The sequence below is a fragment of the Topomyia yanbarensis genome, chromosome 1, assembly GCF_030247195.1.
Source record: "Topomyia yanbarensis strain Yona2022 chromosome 1, ASM3024719v1, whole genome shotgun sequence".
NCBI lineage: Eukaryota > Metazoa > Arthropoda > Insecta > Diptera > Culicidae > Topomyia > Topomyia yanbarensis.
This window is the reverse complement of record NC_080670.1, coordinates 45,049,408-45,070,981: the sequence shown is the minus strand read 5'-3', so window position 1 is coordinate 45,070,981 and position 21,574 is coordinate 45,049,408. Positions and strand designations below refer to the sequence as shown.

General features: G+C 40.1%; 1 protein-coding gene across 1 annotated transcript in view; it reads left to right on the top strand.

Moving 5' to 3' along the window:
* The first annotated feature begins 1,502 nt into the window (after positions 1–1,502).
* Positions 1,503–21,574, top strand: part of LOC131677496 (uncharacterized) — a 44,855-nt gene continuing 24,783 nt past the window's right edge. The window contains exons 1-5 of the mRNA XM_058957338.1: positions 1,503–2,338; positions 16,712–17,025; positions 17,083–17,671; positions 17,741–19,024; positions 19,204–19,966. Coding sequence (XP_058813321.1) covers positions 1,803–2,338; positions 16,712–17,025; positions 17,083–17,671; positions 17,741–19,024; positions 19,204–19,966 — 3,486 coding nt within the window. The 5' untranslated portion in view covers positions 1,503–1,802. The remainder of the gene's footprint in view (positions 2,339–16,711; positions 17,026–17,082; positions 17,672–17,740; positions 19,025–19,203; positions 19,967–21,574) is intronic.

The window sequence follows — 21,574 nt, the reverse complement described above, 5'->3', positions numbered from 1 at the left end:
GGAGAAACATTACAACGCAAAACATCACATCTACAAAATATTAGCAAAGCTTTGGTATACTATATGTGACATTTTGACTTAAGATTAAATTAAATTAACATATAAAGAGTTATCATTTTGCTCTATTATTTGTGGACGATAAGGAGTCAATGCTTAGCTTTTATTTGGCATAATAAACTCAGTTTGTTTACATTTGTTAGATATTACGTTTTGAATAAATGTATAGAGTTACGTTGATGGCAATTCAGTTAACTTTCTATATCTCGATATTCTCGATCGTTTAGTACGTCCCTTCAGATTGGCCGTGAAATATCCTCCCTATCTCGATATTTTCTCTATCTCGATATCTCCCTACCCTAATAAACATCTTATGATACAAGAGCCTAACGACCTGTTCAGGGTATAATCCAAACAATATGTGGAATCGTTGAATTATATGGGTTAAAGTTCGTGTAATTTTTTTTATTAGTGTATCTTGATGTGCCAGCTTGGAGTTTGCCTGTGATTTTCTCTCTCTATAGTGATCTGTTTTTTCTGTTAGTGCATCGGAAAGTAGCTACATAGTGAAATGAAGGTTGACGATTGGGACATTTGGTCCGATAACTGTCTGCTTCTTTGGTGTTCGTGTGTTCAGAGGAGTAGACATAACATATAGAGTAAAATATGAATATTTTTCCTTTGAAAGGATACGGATTAAATAAATCATGTTATTATTAATTGTCTTAGGGCCGATTTCTTCACCCTCGCTTAACGCTTAAGCCTGCTTTAAACGTACTGGTAAACCTGGTTTAAAAGTTAAGCGAGAGTGAAGAAATCGGTCCTTAATGATCTATAAGTTCACTGCAAAAAGTTGAGGATTAAGGCGTTTTTAGGAAATTTTACCCTGCAGCAGAATATTCAAAATAAGTTTGTTTACAAAAGTTTGCAGTTCTTTTTAAAAATTAATATCAAATTGCGCATTTTTGGTGTGGATGTATATTTATGTAGATGAATATCATATTTTATATAAAAAATAATAGCGATTTTTCTACATCGATTTCTTAGTTGAAAAAAATCCTCAAAAAAACCTATTTTTCGAGATAAGATCGATTGTGAAAAATCGCATTGTTTTAAATGGGGATTTTAAAAGTAAAATCGATTTTACCGAAAACCAGTCAACAAAATCGATGTTGCCAAACACTTTCTGAATTGAAGTTCTTTCTTCTTTACTGAGATTCTTCATTCCGTCTGGTGTCATACAATTTCTAGACTGATTTTATCAGTTGTGCTTATTTTGATTATTTTTTATTCATAAAAATGCGTCTTGCTGAAAATTTTGAAATATCAATTTTTTTAATCTTTGCGAGACAAATTTGTGGACCCTTTGAAGGTTTGTGTGCCAACTTTTTCGTCAAGATAGTTGCTGCCATTGTTTCTATTTCAAACTGGGTATTGATGAAACTATTTTGACAGTACACGTCAAGTGACAGCCGGCGCTGCCAACTAATGCGCGCACAGGCGAGAAAATAAAAAGACTAGACGGCTAAAAGTTTTTTATGTGTGCCAGGTTCTTGTGAGAGTCGAGGAACAGGAAAAAAACTTTTTTTCTGCAATCTACGCCTAGTTAGTTTGATGTGTGCATTCCCAGAAACGGATTACTATCGGGTGAAGTGAAAGTGGGTTCCGAAATCTGGGGAAAACGTTGGCAACTTCGGCAATCCGACTGTGTCGACGGGGAAAGCAGCGGAAAAATTCGCGATTCGCGACAGCAAAGTGTGGTCTGCGCGAAGTGTAGGACAGTGAAGTGCGGTGCGGTAAAAAAGATGTCTTCTGTCCTGCTGCAAGAAGCCTCAACGGCGGCGACGACGACGCTGGAACTGTCGAACGGAAGTCCCAACAGTCCTCATTCGCAGCCCGTCTGCGGCGAGGACACTTCCTACTGGCAGTGCTCACTGGAGGCTCTCGCACAGAAGGTGATTGTTGGCGATACAGTTGTTGCGAAGAAGAAGAAGCAAATACCTTCCTCATCGCAAGAGGAAGACCAGAAGGATGAGAAACAGCAGTCAAGTGTTGGCAGCCCGCTTACGGCTGCCCCAGTTGGGGCTGCTGATTGTTGTCCGACCGAGGAAGAAACCAGGAACATCGATAGGGAGAATTGTGACGATGGCAATGTTGATTCGGAAGCCGCAGCCGACGGACAGGAACACGACTACAATCTTTTCCGGCTGAGTTGTTGCTGCAGGCCCTGTCTCAGCTATCGGGAAACTATTATCCAACTGTTTGTGGAGGATTTCGAGTACAATACGCTCTGGGAACGGTTGCAGTTACTGATAAAGAAATTCTACGATTTCATACCGGAGTGAGTAACCTATTTTTGTCGTTTTAAAAATGTTAAATTAATAATGTTTGCTTCCAAAGTACGACATTTTCCATTCGGTGTTGCCAGTATAAGAATGTAAACAAACTGATGTCAAAAAATGGCAGCAATGGCACGTAATTTGCGTTGCTGCGATGTTCATGTTGTGTAGATAGTGGTTACAAAAATAATATTGATCGGGTCTACTATTTCAAATTTAACCATGTAGGCCAAAATGAAAGAAAGTTTAACAAAAATTTTATCTTCTGCGCGAGATTTTCATTTCTGAGTATAAAACTGCTTTATCTGGGTACAATCGAAAACAGTTTAGTCAGCTATACATATACGTATATGTAAGTTGTTTCTATTAGCGTATACCGTATACCTTACTCGAATTGAAATTTAGCAGTAGTTTAAAATGCTGGTTTTTATTTGAAAACTTAAGGCTCTAATGTAGACTAGAGCGTTCTATTAAAAAAATGTTCCTATTTGATTAATTATTATTGGAATTTCTGTTGATGCTTTTGAATGCATTATCGTCGCTTTATTAACCGAAACTTCCTATTTGTACGCTACTTTCAATTATATCCTGTCAGAGATAGGCCGAGCATTGTCAACGTTTTGAATCGCGTTTAGGTATTGCCTGGTTTTTACCTGGCTCTGCACCGGTGTAGTGCAACAAGGAGTCAATTACATGCAAGTTAAAATGAGTGGAGCGCCGACTGTTACACTATTAAATAGTGCACTGTAAAAACAAAAATACCATTAGTAAATGTATTTATGCTGGCATATTTTTCATGTCGTAAGTGGATATCATTTGATCGCTGTTCCTATATGATTATTGTATTACGTACTATGAAGACGTTTTATCCAATCTACCCATTTATTTTAAATGTTCTAATTAAGTCTCAAGATTCTTTTTTCAATTCATATAGTGCAGTTTTCGCGAAATTCTGGCAAAAATATGCCTATATGTATCATCTATGAGGGACAAGAGTATGTAATAGTAATTGTGATTATTAAAAAATGCCCGCAAGACACATTTTAACAATTAAAAAAAAGCTAACAGTAATTCTGAAGAAGCTTTTTGTGTACTTGTTGAAGTGTACAGAAACAAAGTTGAAACTCCAAATTGTCCAAATCCGTATACCTTCATATAACTTCATCAAACACGACTTGCCGTCAACTAGAGGTCGGGGCAGCAAAGCCTGTGGAGAAATAGCTAGTTATATCAAAAAGGGTATAAAAGCTGTATCTTTTCTCGAATCAACTTTTAATCCTGATACCCCAGTTGGATTTGAATTCCTCGTTATCTAGACCAGAATCAACAATCTCAACATAGGTATTGTCACAATCTACAACCCGCATTCAGAGTTTTTCGCAATAATATGACAAGCTACTCTTCGATATACAACAGCTCGGTTTCAACATTTCATTTATACTAGGGGATTAGGCAAACGTATTCTCCCCTCACTCCGTTGGAGCGCCATGCAATATTGTTGCGTATTCACGATACTCTTAATCTATCTATACTCCCTACGACTCTAAAAAGAATTACAGATAACCGTGCCACTACCATTGACCTACTAATAACTAACTCTTCACAGTCAATCATTGCAGTAAAAGCAACGAATAATAGCATCTCTGATCATGAGACTATCTTTCTTATATCGGATATTCGAATCAGATAACCAGAAGCCCAGCAGATAACAGTTAAAGATACTTCGATTTCAAACCGACGTTCAAACACGCAGCTTCGACAACACGCTGATTACCAGAGAAACGAAGCAAAACTCCTTACAGCCAAACTACATAGCTTCATGAACGCACCTGAAAAGGTAATCACGGTGAAGGACAGATAAACGCCATGGATATCAGAAGGTATCGAGCAAGCAATCTACATACCGGGATGTGGCACATACACTCTAATCGTGAAATCACAACAGACAGAGAGGTGATGCAAAGTGGTGTGACTACATCCGAAAACGTGACAAAGCTGCGACTTAATTACGGAGGCGAAGAAACGGTACGGCGAACGTTATTTATTAGCTGATCTAGCAGCTTAAACTCTGCGGACAAATATGCAACCCCCACAAAGGGAAAAGCAAAAGTTCCTCCCGATCTGATAGAACTTGTACAATTTAATCGATGCTTCAATGAAGGGCAAATTGAAATTCAGAACGCCGGGTCAACGTACGCTATAACCACTTACTAAATAAGTTTCGTCCTTCACATGGACATGGACAACAATGTTGCAGAAGTTTCAAAGAAAATAGCGCAAATCCAGACCGACGCATCTGGAGCAGATGGTATTCTATTTTCTTTTGTGAAGATCCTGTATCCGTTCATCCTGCAACAGGATCAAGTGAGCTGAATTTTATCATTTATCAGTCGTAGGAGTCGTTTCGTCAAGTTCGTCAATATGCCGTCAAATGACATTGTATTCAAGGTTTATGCTTGAGCACCCTCCTCTTCAGTCCATACATTAACAGCCTGCCTCAAGTGCAAATACCAGCTCTAAGCAGACGACTTACAGGTCTATGTAACTGGTCCTATAGACGATGTGGACAGACTAATATCACAGGTTAAAGATGACCTGCAGATCATTGGAGCTTGAGTAGTCTATTCCGAAAACATAAACATAACCGAAAAAGTTGTCAACCTCGGACTGCACATGGATACGAACTTATGCTGGTCAGCTTATGTTAACAGTGGCCCTTACACGTTCAATACTTTTGTCAATATACGGTATGGACAATACTGTTTCAATTCGTCAAACCCGTTTGAAATGAACATCGTCAATCCGACTTTTTCCATTACACGTTCAATAGTTTTTTCAATGCTCTCTAGTATTAACAAAAATATTGAACGAGTAAGGGCTACTAACACCGTCACAGCGAAGGTCTTTGGAACGCTGTACACATTCGACACAAGTTGTCGTCTACCACCCTGGCCTATCTACTACGCACAATGAACAACTAAATAGATGCTTCAAGGCCGCGGTAAGGTTTGTCTTCAACATTTGTCGACGAGATTCAACAACAGTTGTACGAAACAGGATCCTCGATCACGAAATCGAAACAAATTGCCAGAACCGTATCATCAGCTTCATGCGGCTAGGCTACATAGGAGCTCTACCTGTGCAACTGGCTACCGGCTACCGAATGGTGTCTCGATTAGCCAACATAGAAGCTCTGGGTCACTGACGAGATAGGGAACCGAACTCTTTTAGTTTGAGAGCCAAACGCCTGTGGGTATGCAACTGTCGTATGGTTTGGATTAGAAACACGTTTTTCCTCATTGGATGAAATTGTATTGCGTCCGACGCGCGATAGTTGTTTCACAATTGCTGACCATTTCTTCACGCACACACATACTGAGCTCAGCGGAAGAAACAGGAACTTCATGAACGCATGTTAGATTTTATCGGCATGACTTCGCGTTTGATCAGTGTGGTCAATTTACTCATATGAATAAGATACTACACAACCTTTAAATGAGGGGGTTTGCCGCCTGGGCTGCACTATGCGTTTGATAACAGTCTATTATCTTTCTCCGGACTAAACCAGCCTAGAGGCCGTGTGGCATCCGGCGGGTTGAAGTTTCTCAATCAAGAATTGATCCACTGGTTTCCTGCTCCGATGTCGTAAGATGTGCCTGAAAACAGCAGTCTTCAAGTCAAGGGGTTTCTCCGTATCGAGGACTGAATGGCTGGCAGGACTAAAATATGTCAGTCGCGCACGGAGTATCGTGGGTCCTACCCTAACTGTGTTAAGCGAATCTCTGACACAGTGGACCTTTGGTTCCCCGCAAATCGTGGGATTCAAATGATGGTCATGTCCCTAAAACCCATTTCGGGGTTCGCTATTGGCGATTATAGGCCAAGGTGTTTGGTATCTTCTAGCTGCTGTGATCGAGTATGGTAAGGCTTCTATAGCCGTATTTCCGTAAAAGAAATTTCTATGTTGGAAAGCTGTCTACCCCGTCTTCGTAGCTTTCAACAAAAATGGCATACCAAATCCACGTGAAATGCCTCGTGCATGTATACTTGCAACTAGTGTTATCGATGTATGTCATATCCGACCTCACAACTCGCGATAGTTTTGCTGTCACAGTCAATATGACTGTTGATAACATAAGCAAAAAAACCCAAGCAGGTAATAAACTTTATACGAAGTGGGGTGCCTAACTGAGAAGAGTGAGTATCTCAATAACGACAATCCCTTATCAATAGTGATATGTCATAATAGATAGTACACTTATATTAAGGAAGGGGCATACAATAACAGTTCTAAATATTGGTCGCAGTGTTCCATCTACTACAAAAAAATATAAACAAGAAATATTGTTCGGGATATTTACCGCATAATGAACCATCAACTTCTGATTACTTCAAAAGGGTTGTATCATACTGTGGCAGAGATGGGTCACCCCTCATAATTGGCAGGGATGCAAATTCCCACCACGTAATTTTGGGCAGCTCAGATATCAATTTCAGAGGAACCGAATTGATATAATACTTCAGCAGCACAAATCTGCAGATACTTAATGTAGGAAATCGCCCAACATTTGAACGAGCTGACAGAGAAGAGGTGATAGATGTAACTCTCTACTCTGACGGTATTACGCATGAGTTGGCAATCTGGCTCGCACCAAACGAGCTCGAACCGTCGTTATCTGATCATAACTACGCCGTTTTTGATCATTTAAACGCTAGATATCGTCACATATCGTAATCCCAAATCCACGAACTGGGACCTCCATGATGAGGGCTGGGCGACTAGGTTCCAGGGGCATTTTCCAACAATTAAATAACCACGTGACTTGGATAACGTGGATAAAACAAACTCACTCATAGTAGCAGCATACCAAGAGGCTTGCCCGCTTCGAGTTATGCGTGCTTCTAGAAGAACACCATGGTGGAATACCGAACTTGTTCGACTCAAACAATTATGTAGAAGAGCTTGGAATCGCTGACGCAGGACGGGTCGGGGGCCTTTAAGTTGGCTTGCAAAGCATATGGAAATTGCCTTCGATCCTCTGAGCTAAGTGGTTGGAAAAGCCTCTGCACAAATGTCTACGAAACTAGCAGATTTAGTTAGTTTCGAAATCAAAAGATTTTCATGTCAGCTCGATTAGAACTGCTAATGGTGAATACAAGTGTGACAAGGATGTAGTATTCAACTGTCCTTTGACATACACTTTTCAGGCTGTACGGAGCCATTACTGAGCTTTATTCAGGAAATTCTGATTCTTGGGCATTTGCTTGTAGAATTGTGACAACCGAATCGATCAAATGGGCGATTGAAAGTTTTGCGCCGTATAAATACAGAAAACAAACGTGTGTAAACAGTTGAATTAATATACGATAGAACGCTAGCGCCGTCACACCAACTTATCCCAACTATACGTTCAATCCATGCCGGAACCGGTTCGAAATCCTGAATGGATTTAGTATGGAATCTTGCTTAAAGAAAACAACCGATTCCGACTCAATCGTTTGGTGCATTTGAGCTGGAATTCATACTGAATCCACTTTTTACACAAGTTGAATTATGAAAATGGACGCCATTTCTCTGTGGTATAAGTATCCGTGAAAAAATAGAATCATTACAGTTCTACTACAAAGAGGATTTGAACACTTATATTTTTAAAAAGGTTCTTACTTGTAGCCTTGCAACAGGATACATTCTATCAGCGTAACTAAAATTTATTACCAACGGTGGTCGTGTCATTTATGGGGAGGCAAAGAGCTTTAAATCGATCAGTCTTCCTTCTCAAATCAGTGGAACGTTTAATAGACAACTTCATTCGGGATGTTAGCTTGGGCACCCGCTGCATGCAATGCAACATACATATCAGCGGGGGAAATCTATTATCACTCTGTTACACAATGCTGTCTACAACATTGAAAAGGCTTTTTCACAAAAGCAATCAAGTTTATGAGTTTTTCTGGATATTGAAGATGCTTTTGACAACGTGTCTTTCGAATCCTTTTTGGAAGTAGCACGAGGTTAGCATAGAGTACCTTCATATATCGCGAACTGGATACACGCAATGCTTAGCAACCGACATCTGCGCTCGTCGTTTAGACAAATAGAGATAAGGAAACTGAGTGTCTGCGGATGTCCTCAAGGTGGTATGCTGTCACCACTTCTATGGAGCCTTGCCGCCGATGGCTTGTTGAGGAAACTTAGAGCCTGGGTTTTCGACATATGGTTTCGCCGATGATTATCATATAATGATTACCGGCATTTGCATTAACACACTTTTTGATATGATGCAACAAGCATTATGCGTTGTTGATCAATGGTGTCTTCATTTTGGACTATCAGTAAATCCATATAAAACATCAATGGTTACAACCGGATCTCGTCCGTTGCAGTTCTTTGGTTCTGAAATTATTGTCGCAAATGAAGTTAAGTACGTTTGGGAAATTCTTAAATCAAAACTTAATTGGACAGCTCACATCGATTTCAGAATCAAGAAAGCTTGCATGGCCTTCGGCCAATGTAGACGGGCTTTCAGCAGATCTTGGCGACTCAAACCCAAGTACATTCAGGGGATCTACACAACAATTGTTACACCAATACTGGCATACGGGTACCTTTTATGGAGGCAGAAGGGAGAAGTTATATCAATCCAATCAAAGTTAAACCATCTTGAGAGGATGATCTTGATGACAATGACTGGTGCGTTCTTTACAACACCTACTGCTGCTTTGGAGGCACTCTTGAACATGAAACCACTTTATGTGTGTAAAATTAAAGTTGACTTTACCCAAATCGTTTCCCAAAATTGCCCCAAAACACATATGGTTCTTAGAAGGAGGTAAAAAGAGGTGCACTCACCTTAATGATGTTGGCCGTCGTCATCATGTGACCCCGGGAATTGCTTGCGAGCTGCCTATTCCAGACCACCGTCACTGGTTTATTTATCCTAAGCGAATTAGTCATTCCTCCCAAATACACAGCGCTCTTCCGCGACTAGATGGTTCGCCGACACAACATATTCGATCCGAGAAATTTCACAATAACCGCTCTGTTGCCGCAAATGAATCTGCTGCTTTGCCGTTGCATTGGTAGTGGCGGTTGTTTTCCCACCGTTTTCCACCCGCGCTGTGGTTGCTTTCCCGGGCAGTCTGAACAATTGAGGTCTGTAATATTGCCTTCTTTGCAGATCCGGATCCGCTGTGCAGGTTTCGATCGCCTTGTTCGGAAACTTGATCACGTACTCGGTGGACCAAACCGGTTCTCCTCAGGATTTGGCCAGCCGCACCGGACTCTGGCTGTTGCGATCGAACCGAAATGTCGTGGTGATTGTTGCCACTACGAGTATTGCCGACCTGGGAAGAGCCGGACTGCACGGACTTTCCTCTCGGGACCGGGCCGACGTCGCCGAGGGATGATTATTGGATGCTCCCGGATAGTTGTTGCCGTCTTTCTCTTGATTTTACCGGCGAACTCGTTGGAACCTAGCATCCGCACGGCAGCGTGGTTTGCTCTTATATTTACTGCCGGCGCTGACCCTTGCGGCACTATTTTATACTCACGCCTCGTGACGATGGGGATGTTTTACTTATCTCCTGCCTATGATGGTACGGATGCGAGAGTGGTATCTTCGGGGTTAACGGTATCGCATGTGTTCCCGGCGACTGCTGATAACACGACGGTCCTCCTTTTTTCCGTCCGCAGGATCAGCCTCCGTTTGCTCGTACCTGCCCTCTTTTCGATTCAACGCTAACCTCTCTACTGACTTTTCTCCTCCGTTTTTTCCTTTTTTCTACCTTTTTGACGTTTTAGCCTACGTCCGGTTTTTGTTGCCAGACAAATTTGTTTTTGTCAAGCGAGTGTTTTACTTGCACACCTTCTTCTGTCGGGTATGCCGTGCACGCTTATCATAATTACCTCAATGAACCATAATTTAATTTTATAATTTAATTCAATATGCACATTATCTTAACCATTATGTGCAAACATAACATGTGTTTATGTAACACGAAGCACTTTCTTGTCATTCCGTCTCAACGTTACTAGGCTTTGCAACAGTAACCCAATAGATCGTGCAACTAGTCACACAAGACTGTGACCCCAAATAGTTACTTGAGATGAGTATATACTTGCTCCCAGTGACCTTACACTCACTTGTAATTTTCCTTTTAAAACTTTCAATTTAAGAATTCTTTCTCGCGAGAAATGGCTGCCTGGGTGGATGGAGTGGCAACTTGAAGAATACGTTGTTTGTTATACTGACCGTTCTCTGTCGTATTCCAAGCAGAAATCTTTGCCGTTCTGTGTGGCGTACAATCGGCACTTCAACAGAGAATTTGCGGTAAAATAATTTATTTTTGCTCTGATGATCAGACTGCCCTAAAAGCACTCAGTTCGACCGATTCGAGATCGAAATTGGTAATCGCATGTCAAGTCGAAGAACTTAGCATTTCTAATGCTATCTACCTTCTATGGTACCCGGTCATTCTGGCATTACTGGAAATGAATGGGCGGACGAATTGGCGTTGCGACTGATTTCGTTGGTCCAGAACCAGTTTTACCACTTTCGATAAATTGAATAAAGCACAGGGATTCACGTGCTGAGTATTATTCGTGTGATCTTTGTGAATCCGATTACGGAACTTCATATCATATGATATGTAATTGCCCAGCAGTAATGCAATTGCGTATCCGGATTTTTGGTTTTCCATATATAGATGAACCTATGTACAGAGAGCTGAAACTCAAAGATATGCTATTGTGCCAAACCCATTGTTGTAGTTCAAGCCACATTTCAGAGACAATAACTCTTCGGGGGTGTTGTCGTTCTGTTATCTGAATATCCCCTGGGGGGTGTTGATATATCCGCTCACTACTTAAATAAAAATTGTAAATCCCTTCGGGTGTTATGAGTTTTATTTCTGCTATTGTAGCCCCTGAAGATCTTTCAGCATCCTTCCGGGGGTGCAGAATGCTCTGTTTCGATTGTTCTGTGTCGTTATTTTCCATACAATTAATCTTACCACTTCCTCAATCCTTCCCATCAGGGAAATAATGAAAAAGCAGATCATGGCAAGGCACAAATCTCAGATCAACAAGGGGAACGGGCCATTTGAACCAGTCGCTAATGATTTCTGATTCCTGAAGGGGACAAAACCTAACATAAATAAGTTGGATTTGAGTGTTTCGTGTTTCACTCGTCAGTAACTGACACCAACTTGCTATCAAATCCCGTTTCAGGTTGACAAAGGAAGGAATTGAACGTTTTAGCTGCATTCCAACAACCTTCCGTTGATAACACCATGGAAGAAATTCCTTTAAGCGTCGTCTCTAATACAGACAACTTCGTCGTATTGCTACATGAACCTGCGAATTGTGTTAGCGAGTTTATCACAGTCAAATCATGTAGTCATCCGACGATTACATGTTGAAGCTGAAAGAAATTAACATCGTATCTGACAATACAAATGTATTCATTTCAAAAGCGCACGGACTGACGAATTCCACATGTTTTGAAGTCAATGGCCGCTGCGAGACAACGCCTCAAGGTGAACTCATTGTACTCAAACTGAGACATCTCGACCCACAGAATGCTCATTATAACAATGACAGTACTTTCTGTCTATAGGATTTTTATAGCTCAACGTGCACGAACCAAGCGCGAGGGGTAACTGCTTTAAACGTGACCAGTGTCGTTGAAGACTGAAAACAGGCTGAGCTATCTCTAATTCAATAATAAAGGTATCCTTCTCATGTTTTTGATCATTTTGTATAACTCATGGCAATGCTTTGCTTTGTCTCTGCGAGTACCTTTTCGTTGTTTCCTCATTTCTAACGCCGATGTAGCTCAGCGTATCGTTCCCTGCTTGACATGTAGCCGCTGCAAACATTCGGCTTCTAGTCGGGTCGCAAATTCCACAGAATATCCTGACAACAATGACATCGGAGAATCAACGACTGTCTATCAAATCATGACATATTTGAGGGTACGTTTCGACATTCCGGCATTTCCAGGTGTGCTTCTACACATCGTTATTCCTGGATGGTTGAGGCGAAACTCTCCTTAAAAATAATTGAACAACAGAAGTCTTCACTTCTGACCTGTGCATTTGCGTCACCGGTAATTATGCCGTACGAGATATCCGTACATTAACGCTTTTCAACCGGGAGTGAATTCACCCAAGGGGTGAATCGATATTATTTTAATTATTTGAAAAAAAATGATGTTCATCCAATTGAAAATCATTTTGTCCTTTCTGACAGGGTAAGAAATTTTCAGAAAGATGTGCATGATGGCGATCAACATTTGTGAAGGGATACATGGAGCGAAAAAGTTCGAAAACCCCTGCCTTTGATTTTGTGATTCTCTAGCAACAGCTTGGAGATTGGCAATATCCTCGATGATTGTCGGATTCCGCACGGTTGCCATACGCAGATCAAACGCGGAACGTGTTTCTGTTTTGACAGATTGTACGTCGATTCCCGGTTTACCATTTCCCGGAAAACCATCTTCCGGAATGTCATTTCCCAGAAAACCATTTCCCGGAATGTACCATTTCCCGGAAAACCATTTCCCAGAATGCACCATCTCCCAGAATATCATTTCCCGGAATGTGCCATTTCCCGGAATGTACCATTTCCCGGAATACCATTACCCGGAATGTACTTTTTCTCGGTAATTATTTATACTATTGAAATCTAAAGTAAACATGTAATTTGAACTTTAAGAACAAATCCAGAGCTATGTTGACTTACATATGGCTAGTTCCACGCGAAGTGATAAAAAAAAAGATGCAAACTTGAAATCGACCTTCACGGATTTGAACCAAATTTGAAAGAATTGTTCATCTAGAGCCAATATATAAAAACCCAAATTTTAGTGTCAATTGAACCACCCCTCGGGTCATGGGAGCACCCCCCGTTATGGTAAATTGCCAAAACACTTGATTTTCTTTTGATCATATCTCCGGTTCTATTTACTCTAGAATCAAACCGTGGCTTTTGAAGAAAATTGTTCAAGGAGTTTAGAAATAATATTATTTTTTACCGGCAGTGCTGCCAACTATGCGATTTTTTCAGTTAAATATTAAAAGTTAGTTTTTCTCTCAATACATATATTTTAATTTTGAAAATTTTAATGCCATCGCGTTCCTCAGACACTTTTACATAAAAAACACTTATCATCCCAATATAATATGAGCGCATCCTGAGATACCTATACCGTTTTGACCCGAGGGTTGTCACAAAAATTTGGGTTTTTATATATTGGCCTTAGATGAACAATTCCTCCAAATTTGGTTCAAATCCGTGAAGGTCGATTACACGTGCCTTGATCACTTCGCATGGAATGACCCATATATGGTATTCTATAGCATTCAAAATCTTATCATTTTATAGAAGGCAATATCATGAACAATCCACAAGAGATTTTGAGCTGAGTTTATAGAAACAGCCCAACGAATCATGTGATTTTTACCTTCCAAGATGTTTGTGGACCTGCATACACGTGGCCTGGTTACATAGAGAGAATTCTGGTTTCTAAAAACTTTAATTATCACGAGCGTTTACAATTAACCACTTTTTTTCGTGAATGGTCTTCGAGATCCAGAGGAATGGGTTAAATTTATCGTCGAAATCAAAGGATTTCATTTTCGCCGTTACAGAAGAGTAATCTTGGATTTGTTCAATTATTTTAACAAGGAATCCGTGAAAAAGAAATATTTTTCCTTTTGTATGAGTCATTCCATTTACGTATATTTAGATGGAACACCGAGAGAGCTACCAACTTTTAAACTAAACTAACCTATTCTCCTCTATTCTTTATTTCACATTATTCCGCGACAAATATAATTTACAATCAAGATATGATAAGCTTTATAGATATTGATTGAGTGTGCTGGAATAAAACATGATGACATTCTTCTGCATTCCAAGTTTTTGTTTGGTTCGCTTGACACCTTATCTTTGCTCTCTGATCATATTAATAAAAAACAAGCTCTCATAAACCAATAAAGTACCAGAAAACAGATTATGCTTAAAAAAGGCAGTCTCAAAGAAGATTGTTATGAATTATTAATTTCCAAAAAAAAGTACTCAAATTTTAAAGAAGACAAATTCAAAAATATTTTTCATGATTTGCTCATCTCCAAAAGAAGGCGAATAAGCTCATAGAATAACAATTATAATTCAAAAAGTTATAACCCCATAGAATATCCTCCCGATTTTCCCAATGACTAAATCGGCTTGCGTCGGCACAATCGGCCGACTATGCCACCAATTAATCGGTCGATTGTTGCACCGACTCTTATGGGGGTTTAACATGGACGTCAGCCGACGCGACAACCGATTAAATATGACAGACGAAATCTGTTGAAATCGGTCTATTTCAACCAATTAAATCGATCGATTAGTTGATAGTTTAAAACTGGAACCAGATTCACACAGATTAAATCTGGCGATTAATATTGTGACAAAAATTGTCCACCGACGAAACCCAACTTGGTCGTTTAATTAATCTGTTTACCTCGAAGCACCCATTTTCGTCGGTCAACTGTGAAATTTATGAACTGTCAAATTTTCCTTGGAGGAAGGTATGTTAGTACCACTAGTACTTAAATCCAATAAAACACCAAGAATATTTTGAAAGAGTACTTAAAAGAATGTGAAACTACATAGAAGTAGAAAGTACATATAAATCAAAAACATGCCAAAAATAACGACAAGGAAGCATGCATGTATAAGAAAGAAAAACCGCAGATTTTTTAGATGCATAATCCATAAAAATCCCAAAATAAATATATCTGTTGATATGTTATTCTAACTTACATTTAAAATCAATAAAATTCCAAACATATTTCCAAACTTTTTTTATGTTCTAAAGTAGAGAGAATTTCGTAGTTTGTTTGACATTTGCTGTGTAGCAAGTGTAATCAAAATGAGTGGTGGCAAGGTACGAGGTTTAATTTATTTTCCGGGAAATGGTTTTCCGGGAAATGGAACATTCTGGGAAATGGTTTTTCCGGGAAATGGTACATTCCGAGAAATGGTTTTCTGGGAAATGGTACATTCCGGGAAATGGTTTTCCGGGAAATAGTACATTCTGGGATATGGTTTTCCGGAATATGGTATACCGGGTAATGGTATTCCGCGAAATGACGTACAACCGTTTTGACAGATTGTCTTCGGTCACTCTACGAGACACCCAAGGAACCCAATTAACAAGTGCGAATTTTGATGAATTTTCAGCTTAAAGTTTTGTCCTGGCTCAAGATTATTCGATATTCAAAAATTATCCGTGTCCAAAAGGATTGTTTTTACAATTGTTTCCATCGGTCTATGTCCGCACTGATTGCCTATCATCGACACGAAAGAGCCGAGTCAGCCATCTAAACCCCAGCCTATTTCTAACTATCAAAGACAACGGTCACGAAAGTCAGTGTGTATTTTGCTTCTGCCCGAGCCAGCGCAAAGCAAACGACAATACAGTTGCTTTTATCTTGTGTAATAACGCTCAACAAATTGGCCTAAGCGAAACGTTCAACGGCGCTAAAATTAAGATCATCCCAAAACTCATGTCGTATTTCGGAGAAGTGGAATGCATTGCGGAGGACGCATGGAGATTTGGTGCTTATGTGGTGAGAATGTTTACCTGTCCAATGAAAATGTCTTCCCAGCCAATGCCAAGTTGCGTGCACGAGATAGACAATGTGCCAAATAAACGAATTGTAGAAAAAACCACTGCAAACTTGAAATCATGTTCGATTCTATAAAATTCTAAACAAAATTCAATGAAAATGAACTTAAATTTTATTCTACTGATTGATTTGTTGTTGCTTTTTGTTGAATTCATTGATCTGAACCACATACAATTTTTCAAAGTATGGTTTATTGCTCGACGAGCTTTTACAGATTCTCTCTTTTGAGACTTATGTTTAATTAGAAAGTATATCCGTAGAAACAAACTTCGAAACTACGCTAGAGATAAATTCGTAGATTTTCGTAAAAAAAATATCTACGGATCCGTAAATTCTCAGAAAACCTTCAAATGCGTAGATCTACGGAGATTTCTTTATATCTGACATCGCTGTTCCCAGCCCCACAGATCTGAAAGAAGATTCGAAGCTTTAACCAGAATTTTATGACATTGCCGATTCACTCCATGATCGAGTCGCATGGTTGCGAAAGGATCACCGCAGATACCAAAAAAATAACAGCTTTATATTGAACTTGTGTGATACTGATATTAGACAAAAACATAGGTAAACAATATTAACATTAACGATTACAAAATAGGTTCATTGCATATTAAACAATGTCCATACAGTTTAAACAAAAAAAACTAATATTACATAGATAACTTATCGCTTTGTATTTACTCTCTTTCAAGGCAAGACGATTCGCAACTGTTCAGTCGCTACATGCAGCTGATGGATAAATCGTCGATCAAGTGGCTAACGGACGGTCGGATCAATACCAAGAAGAACATACAAATCTCGCTCGGTTCCAACTTGCCACTGTCAAATGAGATGACCTTTATTCTGGTGTTCAGCATGTTGTACACACGCGACCCCCATCAACTGTTCGAATTGCTCTGTCTGCAGTTGCGATCGATTGTACGAGCATACAGCCAGGGTCTGCAGGATCTGATCACCGAATCCAGTGATGGCGAGTTGCAGTACAATCCCACGGAGTTGCTCAATTGTAAGTAGAAAATGTTATTGTTTTTAAGCATGGTTTTCGAATGACATCTTCCTGCAGATATTCTTGACGGTTACGACAAGCTGTGCCGCTCGGCTAAAGCTTTGTCCCCTCTACTGTTCGAATTGCAACAAGGTCATCTGCAGCAATTCTCGCTGACATGGTGTTTGATAAATAAGCGCATGTATCAACGGTTTGTCTATTTAGAGGTGCAGAAAATCATTCCCGAATGCATTCTGAAGTTGAAAGAACTCCTGTTTGACGACGAATACAAAACAATGGTTTATCGCTTTATCCAATTTGACGACGAGATGAACTCTACATCGCAGATATGGCGCGATGTATGGTCTCTGTTGCATGATTATCACAAGGCAAAAGAAGATTCGGCCCGACGGAAGAGGATTAGCTCGGCCCACTCGCTGCTGTTAGCCGTGAAGGAATCTGAGTTTAACTTTGGTCCGGAAATACAACGGCAAAAGGAACGGCCAATCGTCGAGTGGCTCTCGTTGGAGGACCGCAACTTGGTGTGGCAATACGTGGTCCATAATCTCAAGACCAAGTGGATTGCTTGCACTAATCCGAGATTGAATGCTTCCATCGAGAATATTCAGTGTCGGAAGTGCAATTTTGCACTGGGAACACATTATGTGTAAGTATACCTCGTGAGGCATTACTGTAGTTTTCGATGTTCAAAAATACTGTGCTTATATCGTTTCAGTACATGTGACTGTCGCACCTGTTTGATTGCTGGTGGTACCTGTTTGGGGATATCTAAGGAACAGCTCTATTGCGCCAAGTGTTCATTTTTCAAAAAGCTGGACCGGGACTATTTGGACTATATCGGCGAGTTTTTCAACAAACCGCTAAGTGAAAAACAATTCCAGGAACGGAAGCAGCTAAATGGTATGACAACTTCATCTCAATCATCTTCATCATCAAGCTCGACGACGGAAATCGCGTTACCGGATGCATCTGAAACTGAATTACAAGTGGACTTATCTGCTGGTGCTGCCAGAAAGGATGGATCTGTTGTTGCAACAGTATCTTCAGTTGTGGGCGTGATTGACAACACTAGTTTGTACCACATCTCCTGGGCTATTTTCAAGCATCTGCCGGAACGGGTTGCGTACACTTGGCCGACTCTAGAGCCTAAACGATTTTGTATCTTCCAGGGTGAACCATGCAAAATCAATGCATGCCGCGTAGCGATCAATATTATTGCTATGTTGTACCCATTGAATTTATCCAAGTTTCTTATAAAATCGTATCATCCGTTGAAGGAAGAAGAACGCAGAAAGATGGCTGAGAATTGGAACATTGATGTTAAAAATTTTATGCAAAGATTCTGCGACGACATTAACAAACGTTGGCGAACAGAGGTGGCGGATCGGATCCATCCGTTGCATTTCCTGGATTTGCTGTGGGAGTCGGACGATTCTGAATCGGCACTTCTGAGTGATATGGCTTCGGCATTTGCTGAGTGGTTTCTGATAGATTTTCAATTTCCACAGCGCAATGTCATTTATCAGTATTTCACAAAGTTCTTTTTGGCGAAAGGTACTGATATTGAGTTTGACATGAAATGCTTCGAAAGTGTTAGTGGTTCACGGTTATTCAACTGGAGCACACCGGCATCACCGCTACGGCAGATGATTGCCGACGACATGCAGAGCAAGCTGTTAGGGGTAAACTGGAGCACCATCTTGCCCGAGGAAGCTTTGGCAGCTATCAATGGTGACGAGTTCACGTCAGCGGCTAAAATTGATGGTCTTGCAACGGCTGGTGTTTTAGTGGCTTCGGCTACTACGGCAGTCTCCAGTCCCTGTTCGACGACTATGGCCGCCGCTGTAATTGAACCAATCGCCAAGCTTTGCAACGAAGATGGAACCATCTGTAAGGATTGTAAGGAGTGCTTCACTGACACGGTTACCAAGTCGGAAATTTTCGAGAAGGAAATTAAAAAACCGCTAGTCGAAGCGCTCAAACTTGCAGCTAGTAACAAGTGAGTATTGATGCCTGTGTGTTATATTGCTTATAATTGCAATTCAGTTCTAAGTAGACAGGAAATCCTATAGAACACGGAACAAATATGCGATTATAGCAGTATATGTACAAATTATTTCTATTGACTTCATATGTATTAATTTTCTTTCTGAATAATGTGATTTCATTGTGTTACAGAATACTCGAAACGGAACTGAAAACACTCCAGAAAGAGCACAGTATGTTGAAAGATATGGTGCGAGATTTGGAGCAGATCCACGAGCAGAAACATAGTACGGTCACCCAGCAATGCGGTAATGGTAATAGCAGCAGTAGCAACAGTAACGGTAACAGTAGTTCAAACAATGTTAAACCCAACAACACAAGCAAGGGTAGCAACACTGTCGGTGCTAGTGATGAGGGCGCTGTCGTTAGTACTGCTTCGAAAAATATTGTATCCAATAGTGGGAATGCATCCACTTTACTCACACCGTCTAGCAGCGGTACGTTAGTCTCGAAAACTACCGCTGCCAGTCCTGTAAAAACCATGTTGAATCAAGCTACAAATACTCCATCCAAACTGGCAACTCTTCAACAACATGCCACTGGAAAAGCTGTTCCCATGGCCACAGCTTCAAAAGCATCGGCCTCGGTAAATCCGGCGACGATTGTACCAACATCAATGGCAGCGGGAAAGGTAATTACAAAGGCTACTAGTACTAATGCTTCCCCCGGAGGAACGGCAAATTCGGCCATGCCAGCAACGGCCACTCCTTCCACGAGTACCAACAGTGGATCCGCAGCAACAGGAGCAGCAGCACACGGCAGTAATACGCACGTTATTCAGTCCAAGGAGGAGCACAAGAAAACTTGTCATCGTGGAGGTGCTAATGGTGGCGAGAAGGGTGATGGCTCCTGTGTGTGCTATTACTGTACGCTGTTCGGGCAGAGTGTTTGTTTGGTAAGTAGTAGCATTATTCATTTCTAAGTTGTGCCTTTTTCATAAAAGAACATATTTAACAACCAAGGTGGGGAGGGTAGAGTGTTTGATGTATGACTTGACTCAGTTCGTCGGGATTGTAATATGTTTATGGGCGGTTGTACGTCATTTCGCGGAATACCATTTCCCGGTATACCATATTCCGGAAAACCATATCCCAGAATGCACTATTTCCCGGAAAACCATTTCCCGGAATGTACCATTTCCCAGAAAACCATTTCTCGGAATGTACCATTTCCCGGAAAAACCATTTCCCAGAATGTTCCATTTCCCGGAAAACCATTTCGCGGAATACCATTTCCCGGAAAATAAATTAAACTACGTACCTTGCCACCACTCATTTTGATTACACTTGCTACGCAGCAAATGTCATGCAAAATACGAAATTCTCTCTACTTTAGAACATAAAAAGTAGTTTGGAAATATGTTTGGAATTTTATCGAATTAGAATAACGTATAAACAATGCTTCAGATATATTTATTTTGGGATTTTTATGGATTATGCATCTAAAAAATTTGCGGTTTTTCTTTCTTATACATGCATGCTTCCTTGTCGTTATTTTTGGCATGTTTTTGATTTATATGTACTTTCTATTTCTATGTAGTTTCACATTCTTTTAAGTACTCTTTCAAAATATTCTTGGTGTTTTATTGGATTTATGTACTAGTGGTCCTAACATACCTTCCCCATAGAAAATTTGACAGTTCATAAATTTCACAGTCGACCGACGAAAATGGGTGTATCGAGGTCGACAGATTAATTAAACGACCAAGTTGGGTTTCGTCGGTTAACAATTTTCGTCACCATATTAATCGCCAGATTTAATCTGTGTGAATCTGGTTCCAGTTTTAAACTATCAACTAATCGATCGATTTAATTGATTGAAACAGACCGATTTCAACAGATTTCGTCTGTCATATTTAATCGGTTGTTGAGTCGGCTGACGTCCATGTTAAACACCCATAAGAGTCGGTGTAACAATCGACCGATTAATTGGTGGCATAGTCGGCCGATTGTGTCGACGCAAGCCGACTAGGTGGGAAAATCGGGAGGATTTTCTATAGGGTTATAACTTTTTGAATTATAATTGTTATTTTATGAGCTTATTCGCCTTCTTTTGGAGATGAGCAAATCATAAAAAATAAAAAATTCTTGAAAATTTGAGTACTTTTTTTGGAAATTATTAATTCATAACAATCTTCTTTGAGACTTTGCCTTTTTTAAGCATAATCTGTTTTGTGGTACTTTATTGGTTTATGAGAGCTTGTTTTTTATTAATATGATCAGAGAGCAAAGATAAGGTGTCAAGCGAACCAAACAAAAACTTGGAATGCAGAAGATTGTCATCATGTTTTATTCCAGCAGAGTCAATCAATATCTATAAAGCTTATCATATCTTGATTGTAAATTTTATTTGTCGCGGAATAATGTGAAATAATGAATAAAGGAGAATAGGTTAGTTTAGTTTAAAAGTTGGTAGCTCTCTCGGTGTTCCATCTAAATATACGTAAATGGAATGACTCCTACCAAACGAAAAATGCTATAGAATACCATATATGTAAGTCAAC